Source organism: Rhipicephalus microplus, chromosome 4, assembly GCF_043290135.1.
Source record: "Rhipicephalus microplus isolate Deutch F79 chromosome 4, USDA_Rmic, whole genome shotgun sequence".
Lineage (NCBI taxonomy): Eukaryota > Metazoa > Arthropoda > Arachnida > Ixodida > Ixodidae > Rhipicephalus > Rhipicephalus microplus.
In genome coordinates this window covers 218,508,085-218,527,050 of record NC_134703.1, presented here as the reverse complement: position 1 = coordinate 218,527,050, position 18,966 = coordinate 218,508,085, and the positions used below count along the sequence as shown (strand labels likewise).

General features: G+C 44.5%; 1 protein-coding gene across 9 annotated transcripts in view; it reads right to left on the bottom strand.

Moving 5' to 3' along the window:
• Positions 1-18,966, bottom strand: part of LOC119172487 (nuclear factor related to kappa-B-binding protein) — a 608,836-nt gene that overhangs the window by 580,863 nt on the left and 9,007 nt on the right. For all 9 annotated transcript variants that reach the window (XM_075891782.1, XM_037423606.2, XM_075891784.1 and 6 more), the window contains exon 2: positions 18,511-18,654. In XM_075891782.1, coding sequence (XP_075747897.1) covers positions 18,511-18,654 — 144 coding nt within the window. The remainder of the gene's footprint in view (positions 1-18,510; positions 18,655-18,966) is intronic.

The following is an 18,966-nucleotide window of genomic DNA, read 5'->3' as shown; positions in this document are numbered from 1 at the left end:
CCTTCATAGATTAAAATGGTAGGCCACCTTCAAAAGTCTTTTTTTTTTTTCGCGAAATCAATTTTTAGGGTATTGTTTTTCTTGCACGCCCAAACATTCACATAGATGTTGCAACAAAAATTATCCTCCTAGCGTCATTAGTTTGCGAGTTACAGCAAGTTTTCTATACCCTATGCTCCTATAGCAAAACCGAAACCACATTTCCAACTGTGGTTTAGGTTTCGAAAAATCACTTTCAAAAGCAAGTGTTGTTTTGTCTATATTAATGCTTTTCAAAATACTTTATGCATTTTATTGTGACTGTTATATAAGATGATGTCATTAAAAATAACTTTGTGCTTAAAAGTCTTCCTTAATATCTAACAATAGCTACAAGGGGGACGCACGATGCTCGTCGGAATTTTCGTTGTTTGCCTTGGTCATGCTACGTCAGGCTTTGTTCTGCATTTGTTCCACATGTCAACGCTACTAGGGCTGTATCCTTAGGCCACCTGGACCATATTATGACCAGCATGGGGAAGTGCAGAACACAGAAGACGAGGAAGCGCAAGTTTGCTGGAAATCGCTACACGACGACGAGGCTGCCTACTGACACAGACGCCAGTATTTCGGCGACCACGAAGAAGCTTGGGGACATAAACAAGGCGTACCAGGCTCCACTGGAGAATTTCGCGCTCCAACGGAACAGGATAATGGACATTGGTATTCTTTCTTCAGTGTTTTCATCGCTGGCATGTTCCGAATGCAGAACACTGAAGCTCGAGGAACGCTCTCACCAAGGGATATGCTCGGCTTGTGCGTCAGTCGTGTGTACCAACTCTGGGTTCAAGCGACCATGTCATACGTCGAGAAAGGTGGGTCGTGCCAATGAGAACAATTTACGTCTGGTTTACGCGATGCGCCAGTTAGAAAAAAGGCACGCTGGTGCGAAAACTTTTTGCAAAGTGATGAACATGCCTGCTCCTCCACGTCACTCCACCTACGACAAATTGTCATCTCGGCTTTCTGCAGTGGCAGGAGAAGTGGTGTCGAAGTCGATGACTGATGCTGCTGTGGAAGTTCATCGTGTTGTGGAGTGTGCCAAGTATGGTGTTTCAGGTGATGGCACGTGGCAGAAGCGTGGCCATTCATCTTTGAATGGTTGTGTGTCTGTGATTTCTGTTGACACGGGAAAGGTTATTGATGTTGAGGCCCTTTCTAGTTCGTGTAAAACCAAAACCATCCGGAGATGGCATTGCCCTCGGGCCTTTAAGGATGCAATAAATGAAATGAAATGAAAAAGCAAATTGAGGCAACATAGTGCTTCGTACCAGGAATGGAAGGGAAATGACACTTCCGGTCAAGCAAACCATGAAGGAAGTGCTGGCATTATGGAGACGGTTGGTCTATACCGAATATTTGAAAGGTCGAAAGGCAAAAGAGATTTGAAGTACCTGCAGTACTACGGCGATGGTGATTCCAAGAGCTATGCCGCTGTCAAGGACATGTATGGAAAGGAAAGTGTGCAGAAACTGGAATGTATTGGGCATGTCCAGAAGCATGTTGGCTGCCGCCTCAGAAAACTGTAGAAGACAGTGCGTTGACTCGGTGGTAAGGGAAAGATACCTGATGCCCTCATTGACCGCCTGCAAACTACTATGGCATCGCCATAAGGGCTAATGTGGGGAACCTTTCTGCAATAAAAAAGGCTACCCTTGCCAGTCTTTTTCATTGCAGCTTTACCGACAAGCAGCCGAGACATGGCCTGTGACCACTTGGACCGTAAAGCTGGTGCGGATCCCAAAGGGTCGAAGCACTCGGCCAAGGGAAATATGAACACAAAGAAGGACTTCCAAATGATGTGCTCAACAAAGTTAAAACTGTCTGCAGTGATCTGTGCTCTGATGAACTTCTAATGAAGTGCCTTCATGGAAAGACTCAAAATGCTAATGAGTGTTTCAAAGGTCTAATATGGCAGCGGGCACCCAAAGAGGTCTACGTAAGCTTGCCTACAGTAATGTTTGCCTTGCATGATGCTGTGGCACGCTTTAATAATGGCAGTGTAAGCACCCTAGATATCCTGAGGCAAGCTGGCATAGAACCAGGGTACCACACCACGAAAGCTTGCATCGACAGGGATCACCTGCGCATGCAGAATGCTAAACAAGTCAGTGGATGGGACAAAACAGGCCAGGAAGGAAAGATGAGCAGCCACCCGAACAAAAGGAGACAATAATGCTTCTGCAGAAGGGCCCAGCTATGAATCTGGTGCATTTTAGGCCTGCATGCGAAGATTGTGACCCTTTTTACAAGCTCGGAAATCTTTGTTTACGTTTTTCTGAAAATAACAATTTGCTCCAAATGTTGCGACGCAAACTTTCATAACGTATTTCTCAGCGTATACTTTGAACTGAAATTTTGCACAATGATTTACAACATATATATCTGTGCAGTGAACTAAAATAAAAGAAATCCATCGAATATTTTTCAGTTCACAGCTGAATTTTTTTCCAACAGGTTCGGTCTAAATTGGCTCTTTTTCCCCGTTTTTTTTTTTTTAGCATTACTTCTTTGATATTCACTGCATAATATTTATTCTAGTTCACTGCATAGCTCCAGCCATTAGTTACACAAATGTCAAAGCTTTACTGAATAAAGCCACCCATTAGTCACTTACCACAGCTGGCGTGGCTAGCACTTTTAATGCAATTTTTGACAAAGATTACCTCCCAATAAATAAATATTCAATATTTCGCACTGTAAATAGCTGGGTAAACTAAATAGGACATGCTGGTTTTGAGGAAAAGGTTATTTCAACGCTGCCTGCCGTTGAAAAATTTTTGTTTCTGAGTGGCCTACCACCTTAAGAGAAGGCATTACTTTCTGTCGAAATATCAGCACTGATGCAGGTGCTACAGAATCAGGGCATCGACAAACCTTACATAAACATACTGTAGGAAATATACAGTGGATCCAGAGCCACCATAGTCCTCCATAATGAAAGCAACAGAATCGCAATAAAGAAGGGTGTAAGGCAGAGAGACACGATCTTTCTAATGCTACTCACTGCGTGTTTACAGGAGGTTTTCGAGGCCCTGAATTGGCAAGAGTTATCCCGAGTTAACAGAAATTCTTTTAGTAACATGCGACTCGCTGATAACATTGCTTTGATGAGTAACTCAGCAGACGAATTATAGCTCATGATTACTGAACTGGACACGGAAAGCAGTACAGTAGGTCTGAAAATTAATATGCATAAAACTAAAAGTAATGAGCAAGAGTCTCGGCAGAAAACAACACTTTGCGATAAGTGGCGAGAATCTGAAGTTGTAAAGTAGTCCTTAGGACAGGTAATAACTCACGAGTCGGACTATGATAGCGAAATAACTAGAAGAATAAGGATGGGGTGGATCATAATCTGCAAGCATTCTCAAATCATGAATGGTAATCTGTCACTAACCCTCAAGACGAAAGTACATGACAGCTGCATTTTGCCTGTACTTAGCTACAGTGCAGAAACCTGCAGGCTTACAAAGAGGGTTCTGCTTAAATTGAGCATGAGACAGCGAGAAATTGAAAGGAAAATGCTAGGTGTAACCTTAGGAGACAAGAAAAGAGCAGAGTGGGTCAGAAAACAAACCAGGGTTGAGGGTATCATAGTTGAAATCAAGAAAAAGAAATGAATATGGGCCGGACACGTAGCACATAAACCGCTGGTCATTAAGGGTGACAGACTGGATTCCCAGAGAAGGCAAGCGGTGAGGGAGAGACAGAAGGTTAGGTGGGCTGATGAGATGAAAACGTTTGTAGGTTTAACACAGCAGCAGAAAGCGCAAGACCAGGTTGATTGGCAAAACATGGGAGAGGCCTTTGCCCTGCAGTGGGCGTAGTCAAACAAATGAATATGACAGCATACAATGGGCGTACAAATTTTAATGGTTTCGACTTTACACTGAACATGAAGTAAAACAAAAAACCTGCCCAGGGTGTTCATGTTATCACAATAAAAGAACTGTACAACGACCTTGCAAGTGAACTGGCCTTTAATCTGGACAGCTGTGTCATCTTCCCTGTAAAGAAAAATCAAATAACCCTCTTCCACCGGTTTTGTTCGGGCTAGTTTTTACAAGTGGCATCTCCTCAACAATTATTTCTTGATAAAGCCAGGGTACAATACTAGCACAAAGCGTTCAGCGTATCAGAATTTCGAGCTTGTCGGCTACACACTGTTACTTCTGCTTGTGCAACTGGAAACTCCCAAAATAAAGTGAAATCAGGGCACAATAATCATCATATAGAAGAAAGAATGGGTGGACCACTGCATCGCAAAGCAGGATAGAAGACAATACACAAGCTGCGAAGAATGCTCCCGGCTGAGGCAAAGCATCAGCGCTTTTGTGGAAGAAGGAGAGTGGAATGAAAGGAGAGGTAGAAAAACGAAGAGGAGGACGGGAACTCATGCACCCTGCCTGCACCTCAACTGACAAGCAGGGAACCGCGTCGGCATGTGCTTTCTGATATTCCAGCGTTATCGCTAGCGATCACATAGGTTCCAGAATAATCTGCAGCACTCCGTGGTTTGTGTAATCTTCATAAAATAATCCACTTCAGTTCTGAAGCTTCTCAAGCACTGCAGGTGCAGTTCGCACGGAGAATTGTCCTATGGATGGCTATGCTGGTTTCGCCTGCGTTTCACCATGCTACGACAGCATACGATGAAAGCATAAGAGGCTCCTAAAGTGCTCCGCATTTCCAGGCAATACCTATCAGTCAGTTGTGCATGATAGCCTACATAATAGGCTACTTCCCTCTTGTGCTTGTGTTCTCACATTATGTCATTTTGACATGAATGCCGACCTCAGCAATCAGCTATTCCACGTTTCTCATTGCGTTTACTTCGCCATTTATTTATAGACCTCTTCGGATAAAAATAAAAGGAGAAAAGTGCATTAAGTCATCGATATTTATTGCTTATCTATTTTATTTATCTGTCCACAACGTAGTAGTTCCAAGACTACAATTCTGCTATCCACAGAGTTAAGCCACCCCTTTTAAGGCTGGACGATGCCGCAGCGTTAAGATCAGGCAATGCTCTCAAGAAGAATAAGATGCAACTTCAGGGGAGCTATTCTCGATATGTCAATATTTCGGCAGAGTGCATTCCATTTCTCGAAAACCGGTGAGCTGTGACGTTCGCTCCAACCATGTCAACGCACCGAACCTGCCAGCACATTCCCAGTGTAAGAAGGAAGTGTACCCATTTTAAAGAAACATGAACTTGCCAAGTCAAGGGCCCGACGGAATCCCGCCTGGTCAAGGACAAACATAGTGCAAAGTAACAAAAAAAAAGAGAAAAAAGGACAAGAAAACTGCACTACGCTATTTGCGGTCACTGTAACAAGGCTCCCGTGTGGGGAGCCGAAAAGTTTTTTAATTTTTGTGTATTTTACCTTGGTCAGCGTTTTTTTTTTTTACTTTGCACTATAAACTATCCAAGTTTCAACTTGCATATGAACTTGCATATGCTCAACTGAAGTCAAGCAGTTGCGACCAACATGGACAGTCCACTAGGAGGACACATACAGAGCATGGAGCACAAAGGGGGTGTGGCATCGGGTGAGGCTCGTAGATTTTCTTTTTTTTTATTTGCATGTGCTCACCAAGCCATTAGGACATGAGCACAATAAAGTAGTGCCTTGAGGGGAAGTTTACTTATAGATACTAGGCACACTTTTTTCTATTTTTCTTTTCCTTCTCTGGTTGAAGTGCCCTCTATTTTGAGTCGAGAGCTGTGAAAACTGTGATTTCACAATGACAAAGAGGAAAAAAACGGAAAGAAGAGTGCACACTGCTGGCTGAGCACCCACCAGTCAGAAGCGGCTGAGTCCATTAGTGTTGAAGTCCGATTTCTCGAACGACCGAAATTCCGAACATGCCTGATTTCCCGAACTCCACTGTGGCCCCATCAAGTTCCTCATAGAGTCAATGTATTAAAAAGTCCAATACTCCGGACATTTAAAGGTTTTGCCATCCGATTTTCTTGACCTTTTACCGCTAACCAGAGACTTGATAACACTATCAATGCCGCCATTTCGGTAGTTTCCGTACCCTCGAACCCACTGCTCCATGGCTGCCGTACCCTCGAAACTGCAAATGCCGCAATCCAGCACACACCAATTCATTGCTAGCCGTAGCTTAGTCAAACCTGTGGCCACAGCCATGCCGCAGCCACATGGTGCTGTGCAGCCTGCGCTCCTGTCCGACAGCAGGAAAAGCTACGCCGTTAATCTATGGTCTGCCGTCGGCATGCTTGCCGACTCGTGGAAGGCGGTTACGCAACAGACCCTACGAAACTGTTTTTGCCACGCAAACTTCCTACTGAAAGCCGAGACAACCGTCTCACCTGGAGTGGACAGCATGTGCGACGAACTTCCGCTCGCAGACATTGCCTTTCACAATCTGCATGCTGCCGGTGCTTCGATTACAGCCGAGATAACCTTTGAGGGCTTTGCCGACGCTGACGAATACCTCGAGCTGTGTGCAGAATTGACCAATGATGAAATCATTCAAGTTACTTCCGACGACTCTCACACCGAGACAGAAGTGTGGCAGTTTGGGCTAGTTTTTATGACATGAGGATAGTTATAGCACGAGAACAGAATGACAACAAACGTCGACTCCTTCTCGTCCCTTTGCCGTCCTTCTGCTCTCGCGCTATAACTACCGAGATAAAAGAGGCAGTGCCCACACAGCCAATGAGCTTGGATTTGACGCGAGCACTGACACTGTCATCAGGTTCACCATCGGTGTTCACCGACAGCATGACAATAGCTGAAATTAAGGCAGACATAATCGCGGGCAAGTGGAATGCTGTGCAAACAAAAATAAGCTACTTTTGTGTCCCCCCCCCCCTACCCCCCACCTAAGTGTTTACAAATGCAGTAGCGCCGGCCACATCGGATTTTTTTTCCTTTCTCTCCTTAGTTTTTTTTTATATAAACGGCTCTTTTCAGAGCCTCTAAACAATGCATTTGCTGAATTGCAATGAGAATCCTGTACTCCTACCATGATTCTCTCCGTAAGCAAAAAATACCTATTAAAAAGTGTGTTTTCGCTTGCATTCTTTTTTCCCGACTGCCCGATTTTCCGGAAGTTTTTGCAATCCCTTGAGGGTCCGGGAAATCGGACGTCAACTGTACATGAGCACATCGACAAAAGCTCTCCTTGTGATGTTTTCATTGTCCAGATTTCCCATTCGAGTTATTGGCGGCGCGTATTGTGTGGCGGCATGGTCACTTTCGAAACTTCGGCAATGTGAGCAAAAACATGCGGAGGCCTACAGCTCTAGCCCACTTTCCTGTTCGAAAGGATGTCTTGATGCGAATCAGGCGGAACTGCGTCACAGTTCTTGTGTGCTGACATGGTTCAATGTTGCACCCGCTAAGTGGTGATAGTTGCTCTCAGTGGCTTATCATTTTTCAAGCTTTCTCAAATCAGAACTGAGACTGGCCAGTAATGGGGAGCCTGAAATAAAAAAAAAATTCGACGCACGATGCAGCAAATGATGTGAAGTGTTATGACTAATGGGCCTCCAGCAACACACTGCAGAAGAAAAACACAAGGCTGAAATTGTTGTGTCAGAACTCCTTTGAGTTACCTGTGCAATGCAGCAAAATTATCTTTGATTGATTTGTGGGGTTTAACGTCCCAAAACCACCATATGATTATGAGAGACGCCGTAGTGGAGGGCTCCGGAAATTTAGACCACCTGGGGTTCTTTAACGTGCACCCAAATCTGAGCACACGGGCCTACAACATTTCCGCCTCCATCGGAAATGCAGCCGCCGCAGCCGGGATTCGAACCCGCGACCTGCGGGTCAGCAGCCGAGTACCTTAGCCACTAGACCACCACGGCGGGGCAGCAAAATTATCTTAAAAAAGCATTCTGCACGCAATAGAACAAAGCCAGGAAATCTTAAGACCAATGCCTTTTTTTTTTTTCTTTCATGGAGCTAGGGGCAGTTAACCGGGAGATTTATGCACATATTTGCGCAACAAAGAAGTTTGCACCAAGGTGAGGTGTCTCCTGCACTATTTGGGAGAGACGAGTAAATGACCAATTTTTCCTCGAATATAGCAGAGGGACGTTAATGTTTTAAGCGGAGCTTCCGCTTTCAAATGTCCATGTAGATCAATATTAACACCAGCAGAAAAAAAAAATGTTTCCAGGTGCCCGACACAAAGTACCCCTTTTCTGTGCGTCTGGACTTGAACCTCTTTCTGAAAGTTGTGGTTCCCGACGCGACCAGGTCTATCGAGCTCTACACCTAACCACCCGTTTATAGTCCGATTTTTTTTTTTACTTATACTCGTCCAAGTCTTCATAATTTTTTTTCTTTATTTCCCTCTCTTTCTTCCCTCCCATCTTCCTTTCGTCTTCCCTCCTCCCGAAAGAGTGAGCAGGCATAGTGCCCCTCCAGGTGGCAGTTGCCAGCTTGCTCTCTCCCTATTTTCTCTGGGTCCTTGTGCATGCAAATCAAGTAAATAAATAAATATTTGAATGACGACACCCTAACTGCAGGAGGCCAATGCAGTTTCCATATCTTTCTAAAAGTAGCGCAACTCCAAAAATTTTCAGACTGGTCTGGCCTTTTGGCACTGCATGGTGCAACTACAACATTTAGGCTCTGCTTGGTGCATCTGCTGAACAGCAGGAGACTTAGACACAATGTCATGAAAAGATAACTACGCTATCATACTGAAAATGATTATATTGTTACGTAGGTGTTTGTGCCAGTGTGGTGTAGAGGATGCCACTAGCCATAGAGGAAGTTGAAGTGCCTCGGTGTTAAAACCAATGGTGTCACACTTGACGTAGGGCATGTGCAACTGCAACTCTACGTGTATAAGTTGGTCGACGTGCGGTGTAGTCCTGTTCACTGTACTTGCGAAGTGCCCTCATGAGGAGACTCTCGGAATGGAGTTTTTGACTGTTCATTCTGTGCTTATCGACTGCTCAACCAGTATGCCGAGGTTTGAGCTACCCCAGTGCTGTGCCGACACCTGCGCAGATATTCAACCCGGCTTTAAAAGACTTGCCCCAACGTTTCTTCACCAGTGGGCACGGCGAGACCGGAGGCATCATGTCACTCATGAACCGTTTCCTGTTTGCAACACAGGTTAGTTACTCATCATTTAAAAGTGATGACCTGATTTTGTTAGTTGTGCCGTGCCCACGGACATGCTTGTTAATAGCGTACGACTGTATTCGTGTCTGTGAACTGCTTGTTTGTGGTGACATTGAACTTAACCCCGGTCCGTCTGTCGATGAAATGTTCGCGTCACTTCAATCTGGCCAGGCCACAATCTTGTCTGAACTAGCCGACATTCGAGAACGTCTTTTAACAACAGAAAAAACCGTGTCATCCCTAATGCAAAATGGGTAGAAGTTAATGAACGGTTAATAGAAATTCGTGAAAAAACTTCAGAATTGAATCACTTCAAACTGAAGTTCAAAGCTTAAAAGAAGTAATTCAACAACAAAACACTAAGCTGGCGGATCTTGAGGATCGCAGTCGGTGTTGCGACATCATTATTCATGGAATTAGTGAACAGGAAGGCGAAAATGAAAAATCGCTGCGACGTGAAGTGGTCGACGAGCTCTTCTCACAGAAGCTAAGGGAAACCGTCCGTTCTGTTGCCAGAATTCACCGTCTTGGGCAAAAATCTGGCAAAAGGCCTGTAATCGTTTACTTCCAGGACTTCTTAGAAAAAGAAGCAGTCATGCGGAAAGCTAAAATGCTCAAAGGCACTAAAATTTATTTGCAGAACGACTACAGTCAATACACCCTGCGTAAAAGGCGCCTTCTCTGGGAAACCGCCCAGGATGAAAAATCTCGAGGAAAACGTGTTTTTCTTGCTAACGAGAAGCTAAGCATTGATGGTAGCCTTTACGTATGGGACGAGACTAGAAACCAGCGTGTCCTTTTCCGAGAAGCTCGTAGGCCACGCGATAATCAATGACCCCACACGTACACTCGTTCAAAGGAACTTAGACTGCTTAGTTTCAATGCTCGAAGTTTAGCAAATAAGACTGAACAGCTTGAACAACTTATTTTCAGATATGATCCGCATATAACGATGGTGTCTGAAACATGGTTACATAGTGATATCAGTGATGTGGATGTAATTCCTCCGTCGTATCAGATCTTTCGACGCGATCGCACAAGTAGGGGTGGAGGCGTGGCGATAATATTGAAAAACAGTTTTGCCGCCAGCGCACTTGCGCAAATAGATGACCACGAAAGCCTTTTTCTAAAAGTAAACTGCTGGGGCCACGTGTTTGTTCTATGTGCTGTCTATTGGCCCCCGTCCTCTCCTCCCGAATTCTTATCACTGCTACGCGATCACATGTCGTCGTTAAAGTGTCCTCGTATTTTAATGGCTGGGGATTTCAACTTGCCCTCCATTAAGTGGTCGCAAAAGCTGACTGCCAATGTAATTGATAGCCCTCTGTATGACATTATGCTTTCTTGCGACTTGCAACAAGTGGTACTTGAAAACACGCGCGTAATTGGTAATCATGGTTCGATATTAGATCTTGTATTTCTTAACAGAGATATTCCGTCGTACGACGTAGCCATTGAAGAGGGTATATCAGACCACAAGCTAGTACTGGTGACTTGTAAACTTGCTGATAGTACGCAACACCCCAAAACAGTTACAAAAACCGTAAAAGATATGGCGAAGGCTGATGATCAGTCTATTCTTGATGTATTATGGCAGCTTGTGGACCAGGAACCCCGCAGTGATGTCATTTCTTTGTGGCTATCCTTTAAGCATGCTGTACTGCACTGTTTAGAATCTTTTGTTCCTGACCGCCACGTTAAAACAAGGAGGGCTAATCCCTGGGTAACCCGCGACATTGTACACATTAAGCGAAAACTAAAGCGCGCCAAAAAAGAAATCAAACAGAAATCCCGATGGTATTCAACAAATTCAAGCTGAACTTTCTTGCGCACTAACAGCATCCCGAGATAAATATTTTTCATCGACCTTACCGAGTTTCTTAAAGAATAATCTGGAAAAATTTTGGCAATACTTGGGAAATAAGGCTCCAACTTTAGAAAAATTAAGGGAGAATGACTTAGTAGTTACTGACTTAACAGAAATTTCCAACATTATGAATGATTATCTTCATTCCGTGTTTTCTTCAAAAGATACTACAACTCTCGAACTTGTTCCATCCTTGCCTAATTCGGATTTTATCAGCTTTGAGGGTGTGTTGTCACTGTTACTTGGCGTAAAAGAAAAATCCTCTGGTGGCCCTGACGGCATACCGAATTCTTTCTTGCGTCGATACGCTGAACCAATATCGCATATTTTAACCACTGTTTTCTCTGAATCACTCAAAACGGCAACGTTACCAGATGACTGGCGTCTCGCCAGGGTTGTAGCTGTGCATAAGAAAGGTGATCGCCTGCTGAAGGAAAACTACCGCCCAATTTCCCTAACGCCTACATGCTGCAAGGTACTTGAACACATTATTGCTCACTTTATTACCGATTTTCTTGAAAATAATAACCTGTTGTCTCCAGCCCAGCATGGCTTTCGGAAAAAATTATCAACGTGCACGCAGCTAGTTGCAACAGTTCATGATATCGCACAAATACTTGATTTTTCAGGCCAGGTTGATTTAATTTTTTTAGACTTTAGCAAGGCATTTGACCGCGTTCCCCATGGCAAACTTCTCATAAAGCTCCGAAACCTGAATGTTCCATCTTTCATCATAAGTTGGATAGAGGCTTATCTTTCAAACCGCGCTCAGTACGTTGACGTGGGGGGACATATTTCTAACACGTTACCGGTATTATCAGGTGTCCCACAGGGAAGTGTTTTAGGGCCGATTCTTTTTCTTATATACATAAATGATATACCTGACATGGTTGAGTCTAACATTAGTATCCGATTGTTCGCTGACGACTGCGTAGTATATAAAAAAGTGACATGCCAACAAGATCAGGTTGATCTAAGTCTTGCATTAACACAAGTTAGTGAGTGGTGTACTCGGTCGTCAATGACATTAAACTCTGACAAAACGGTACTCCTACGTGTGACAAGAAAAAAACAGCCATTCACGTTTACCTACAACGTCCAAGGAACACCAGTACGTGAAGTAAATGAATATAAATACCTAGGAGTAACCATTACAAACACACTTTCTTGGTCCGCACATATAACAAATGTCTCTGCATCAGCTTCTCGTAAGCTTGGTTTTCTGAGGCACAAACTGAAAAAAGCCCCTCCGAAATTAAAAATGCTCGCGTACAAAGCATATATTTTGCCTAAACTTGAATATGCATCAGTCGTTTGGGACCCTTTCTACAAAAAAGACATTCAAAAACTTGAAATGGTTCAAAGACGCGCTGTACGTTTCATTTTTTCTAGGTTTAAATCATCTGATTCTCCGTCAAAATTAATGAAAGACAACGATATTCCTGTGCTTGAAGATCGCCGCAGAATCGCACGCCTGAAATTCTTGCATTCCATTTATAATGGTAAGCTGAATATTCCTGCCCATAAATACATACAACCATTCTCTCCTCGCGCATCTAGGCATCGTCATATGCATAACCTGCTCCCATACACCACGCGGACTAACACCTTTAAAAATTCTTTCTTTCCCCGAACAATTATTCAGTGGAATAGCTTACCACCTGATGTCATTTCATCTGATGACTTCGAGAAAGCGTTGCTCGGAGCATCTCAACCGTGACATAAGCGCATCTTCTCTGTACTGCCAGTGCTTAATATAATGTTTATACTCTGTATTCATGCAATATCACTTTTTCGGATTGTTGGTGCTCAGTACTTGTAATAGTTGACGCGTTTCCATGTGTATAAATTTGTCTGCACGTATGTGTATATTCTTTTTTTTGTGTGCTTTAAGACATCACTCCATTTTCGCCATTATTTATTATTCATTTTTATATGGTCTGTTATATTTTTTCTTAAATTCATTGTATCATCCATTTTGTATTCTTGCAAATTTGATTATTCCTTTAATTTTTTCCTCGATGTTTGCATATTTGTTTATTGTAATGTTCCCCACCTGCTTGGTCTTCAGTGACCGCAGTATTTTCTAAATAAAAATAAAATAAATTCAGCCCGGACTTTGCTCCGTTGACTTCATTCGGCTGCAACCTGACGCTGCAACTGATGTGCTCATGCTGCCTTGCCCACCACTTCAGGATGGTACATACGTTTTGTCTCCACTTTATGCATAATACTAGAGCGCCAAATCGCTCTATCATTACGCTCACCAACAACTGCACGTGGCTTCCTGTCCTGAAATTCGCCTCATCCCCACAAGCACTCCCTGATATATCTTTCACTGTGTTGTCCCCTTTGGAAGACTTCAGAGCACCTGCACTCAGCTATGCACAACCATCCGAGTTCGCTCAACCTTCGGCTCCGATGGCACCATCTAATGACAAGTTCACCAAAATGATAGGTCCCGACCTACGACCTTCTTACGCTGACGCCCTCCGTAGAATTTTTATGTCCTACGAGGACATATTTGATTTCAACAAACCGGCTCAGTCAAACCCACATTGTTACTCATTTAATCTACAATAGTGACACTGCGCCAGTTCATAGGCACCCCGATCATGAACTGAAACTTTAGCACACACATAAGGACACAGACAAAAAGATGACAAGACCCGCGCAGACATATTCGAGTTTGGCAAAACCAACTAGCCTGCCTTTTTGTATTATTGCTGTCCCTATCGTGTGTCAGTGACAGAATGTCATGCCATACAAATAGCGGAAGAGAAAACGCTCTCCAAGGACATTATCAAGCCTTTCTCCAGTCTGTGGGCGTCCGTCCCCTGTCGTTTTAGTGAAAAAAGAAGGACAATACTTGAAGGTTCTGCCTCGATTATCATCATCTTAACAAGATCACAAAAAAAAAAAAATGGTTACCCACTCCCACATATTTATGACGCACTGGACTGCTTACACGATGCCAGTTCGATCAATTTACGGTCTGGCTACAAGAAAATAGCAGTCGATGACAGAAATTACGTGAAGACCGCGGTAATCATGCCAGACGGTTTTATCAATCCAAAGTGATGCCTTTTGAATTATGTAATGCCCCGGCCACCTTTGAACGTATGATGAACTTTCTTTTACATGGTTTTAAATGGTTCACATGCCTATGTTATCTCGATGACATTGTGTTTTTACCGACGTTTGACAGCCTCCTCCACCGTCTCTCAGCCATCCTTGACATCTTCCGACAAGAAGGCCAACAGCTAAATTCTGCAAAATGTCATTTCAGCCGTCGTCAATTACTGTATTTACTCGCGTAATGAACCCCCTTTTTTCAGAAAAGTTGATGCCGATTAGGGCGGAGTGTTCATTATGCGGGAGAAAAAAAGTCAAGGAAGCAGCAAAAATTTTGCATGACAGTATTGAAAAACTCGCTGTGAGTGCTGCTGGCTTGCAATTCAGTGGCGGGACTACAGAGTCTCTATTCGAAAAATTTTTCCTCGAACACTCTTTCGCCCTGCACTAGCGTGCAAGTGCGGCGTGGCTGTGCAGATATCACGTGTACAGGACAACATGCACGGATCGACGCTGAAAGGGTCGTCCAGCCACTCGATTCCCTTGCTCCAGCACATGCTCGACCAACTTCAAACAAGGCCATATTGCTAGCATACTGGCCGATCGTCAACAAAAATGCAGCGTCGGATGGCGGCACACACACATTGAAGGTGCACGTCGCGTGCGCCGTCGGCGCAGTGGGAGCAATTGTGTTGCAGCACATTGTTTTTTGCTTTGTTTTCACCCCAAGTTTGTGCAGCATTATAAGCTGAAGGTTTCTTTCGCATTGGACAGATGGCGCTCCACCGCAAAAGGCACAACTTTTAAATTTCGCTTGACGTCGTCCGTACTCACGACTGTTTAGCATGGTTGTTAAACTATGTTTTCACTTTTATTGCATCATTAACTTGTGCTTTAATGGCGTGACGTAACGCTGTTTTGACCGTAAATGGCACTGGCTATCACACTGTAATAAAATGCATAGATCCTTTAAAGCTGTTTTTTTTTTTCAAGGACCCAGGTGGAGGTGGGTTTATTATATGAGTGGGTTCATTGCTTAATTAAAAACGGTACGAGTCCTCAGCTACTTGGTGGATACTACTAGCAAACAGCCTAATCGCAACAAAGAACATGCAGCCAGCAAGTTTCTAACTCCTCGTACCTCTGCTGATGTCCGCAGTTTTTTGGGGCTGTGTTCCTATTTCAGATGCTTTAATGAGAACTTGGCCGAAATCACTCGTCCTCTCACCAATATTCTTAAAGAGCCAGTAAACGGGCCCCCCCAAACAAGCTCGTCCATTCGTACAGTAGACCCCAGCGACCACATTAGCCGAATTTTACAGTGCTGCGTCGCATAGACTCTCCATTTCAAAAAAGCAATCCTGTGCCTGTTTCCTTCGCCTAACCAACAATACTCATACGACCAATCTGACGAAAGCTTGTCCATGGGCAAGGTTAAGCACCACTGAGGTTCTTTGCCCTACAAAACAGCACCTTGGCCCTGCAGCGATGTAGTTTAAGCCCCGCAGTCTGCATCTTCATTTTTCTGAGCTGCCCTCAGCCGTTTTGTAGAGCCGGAGACTCTGAAAGAAGCAGTACTGCCAGAACGCAAGCCTTCGAGAAGAAGAGGTGTTTACTTTACGGCAAGCGGAAAAGCACTTTTCGCTCTATGTTTGCGGGGTTTGCTGCCCGTGCGGCTATGACATGTGCTCATGGAGGGAAAGCCAGGCTCGTTCGTTGGTTGCGTGCATGTGACGTATCAGGAAACTTGTGGTGCTTACCCAAAGTGGGCGGAGTCAGGCCGACAGGCTACTTTTTCATGGAGAAGGGTGGCGAGGGGCCGCGCGAAAATTTCAAACTGGCTAAAGCAGATGTTCTAACTTCTGCAACTTCCTTATTATAGCCCGTATTCACAAAATTCTTGTGGCAGCATGTTTGCATAGGAAAAGCGCACATATTTCTCTTCAATAAATTTTTGGACCTCATAGTTGTTTACTCGCCTTTCAACAAGGACACTCCTTTCAGTTGGGGACCTGAGCAAGCTCAGGCCTCTTACGAGTCGCCTTGTCAATCCGCCCATTCTGGGTCATTTTGACCCATCTGCTTACACAGAAATTCATATGGACGCAAGTGTCCATGGCATTGGCGCTATTTTGTCTCAACGACAGGGCACAATCAATCGTGTAACCGCTTATGCTAGCCACCTTATTTTACCACCAGAGCGCAATTACTCGATCGCACCACGTGAATGCCTCACCTATAGTTGAGCCATTGGCAAGTTTCCCCCATACTTGTTTGGACGACATTTCACCACGGTAAGAGATCATCATGCTCTATGTTGGCTCTCTTCCTTCAAAAATCCTACAGGATGCCTGAGTCGCTAAGATTTACGCCTCTGAGAATACATATTTTCTGTGTCGTACTAGTCTAAATGGCTACACAAGTACACTGACTGCCCCACTTGACAATGACCGAAACAGATTTGGATATTTGTGTTTTGTCCCTCAACGACTTCCTATACATCACCGACGAGCAGTGTCGCGGTCCATATTTGTGATTCCTTATAAATCGCCTCCCTTCAACACCATGGGACGGCTCTCTTCGTAGGATTGTTCTGCGCAATGGTACTTTGTATAGGTGCAATATGACACCACATGGTGCTAAACTGCTTCTCGTTGTTCCTCATTATCTGCGGCCATCAATCCACTTGCAATTATACGATGCTACCACCACTATTTGGGTGTTACCAAACTTACGATCACGTGCACAAATGTTCCTTAAGGCCTGGCCTATAGCGCTAGATTCAGCCTTACGTCGTTTTCTGCGAGCTCTGCCAACACCGCTAAAAGCCTTTTCTCTCTACCGCTAGGTACCTCCAGCCTATAGCGAACCATTCTTCCATGTTGGCCTAGAGCTCCTAGGCCTTTTCTTAACATTATCTCTGGGTAACAAGTGGGTGGCCGTAGCGACTCATTATGCGACATGTTATGCCATTACGGTAGCCCTCCCTACCAGCTGGGCAACCAATGTCGCTGAGATTCTCCTCCGTCAAGGCATCTTACACCATGATGCTCTGCTTCAGCTGCTGACTCCATGTCCATGTTTCCAGGTCCATGTTTCCTTTCAAAAGTTGTCGACAACTTTCTTCGCTCTTGTGCAATGCCCCACAAATCTAGCATCGCTTCACCATTTTCAGACAAACGGACTTACTGACCGCTTGAACCATACACTCACAGACATTTTATCCATGTACATGACTGAGGACCATCGAGATTGGGATAGCACTTTATTATTCGTAATGTTTTCCTATAATTTGTCATGTCCCAACATCAGTGGTTATTCTCCGTTTTTTCTATTGTATGGCTGCGACCCACTCTTGCCTATCGACTAGTTACTCCCTTCAGATGAAAACTCAAACACATTCTACACTCGTAATGCCATCATTCGATCAACTCCTGGCATCTCAGGCCAACCAAAAACACGATTAGGACCAGTCACTCTGGCACCCTGGTCTTGAGCTGTCTAGCTGCTTTCGCGTTGCCTTGGCTCAAGTGAAAATTTCCTACCGCGCTATGTTGGCTCTTACGGAGTTGTTCACCAAGTTACCAAAGCCACATACAAGGCCTCGCCACTAACCCCCAAACCTTCGTCCACCTGCTGAGACTGTGCATGTTTCCCGACTAAAGCCCTAGATCACCTTCATCAATCCAACGCAACGAGACAGTGCTTTTACTGCCGGGTGTTATTGTTACCTAGGTGTTTGTGTACTAGAGGACGCTACTAGCCGCAGAAAAAATGTCTCAGGCTTAGAACCGATGGTGTTGGACTTGCCTTAGGGTGTCTGCAACTGTAACTGCTACTGCAACGTAAGACTACTCTACACACAAATCGATACCTTGAAAGTTCATTATATCCAAGTTTTACACAGCCATCTCGACATGGGCAAGTTGTTACATATTTGGATGCACGACTTATACAAAGACATCTGTGTTTTATGCCTTCTCCTGTGAGCCGTGTGTGCATGCTCATTAAGTGTATCTGGCTGGTCGACCCCCTGAGATGCATGTTAGATGCCTAATATTAAGCTCCTATCAATGCTGTCCCTCTTAGACTCTCACCACCATCAAAAGCTGCATTCTTTTGCCTGGAGAATTTATCCAGAGCACACAAACAGCAGTTAAAACATAACAAATGGCACAGACACAGCTTTTTGAGATGCATGTTAAATGCCTGGTATTAAGCTCCTATCAATGCTGCTTTCACTCTTGGACTCTCACCACCATCAAAAGCTGCATTCTTTTACATGGTTAAGTTATCAAGAGCACACAGCCAGCAGTTAAAACATAACAAATGGCACAGACACAGCTTTTTTGCACTGCTCACTTCCGCAGCAGCTGCATCTGCCATTGAATCAACACTTACCATGAGCCGCAGTTTGTGTGCCTCGGAGAGGACATTGTTCCAAGTGTCAATGCTGAGGACAGCACGCAGCAAGGCCTCCTGCTCACACAGCACCTGCGGCAGCCGCACCACCTGGCTGCCCAGCAGGCAGCGCTCCATAGGCACCTGCACATCCCAGTTTCGCCTCCTCAAGTTCTCGTGTCCAAGCAATAAGATTGGGCCACAGTGTAAGATACAAACAGTTTAAGTGTAGACACTCGCGAGACGCCATCGACTAGATAAAGCAACAGCAACGCGCATCCATCGGACCGCTGCGGGCAGCATGCCTATTGGTGAATAGACACAACTTGAAGACAGAAAGAGGCGTTGTTATAATAACCAGTCCTTCACAGGATGGATGGATGGATGAAAAACTTTTATTGGGGTCCTGAAGGATTCCACCCCCGTTTTATAGGGGCAGGATCGCGGGCCGCTCCT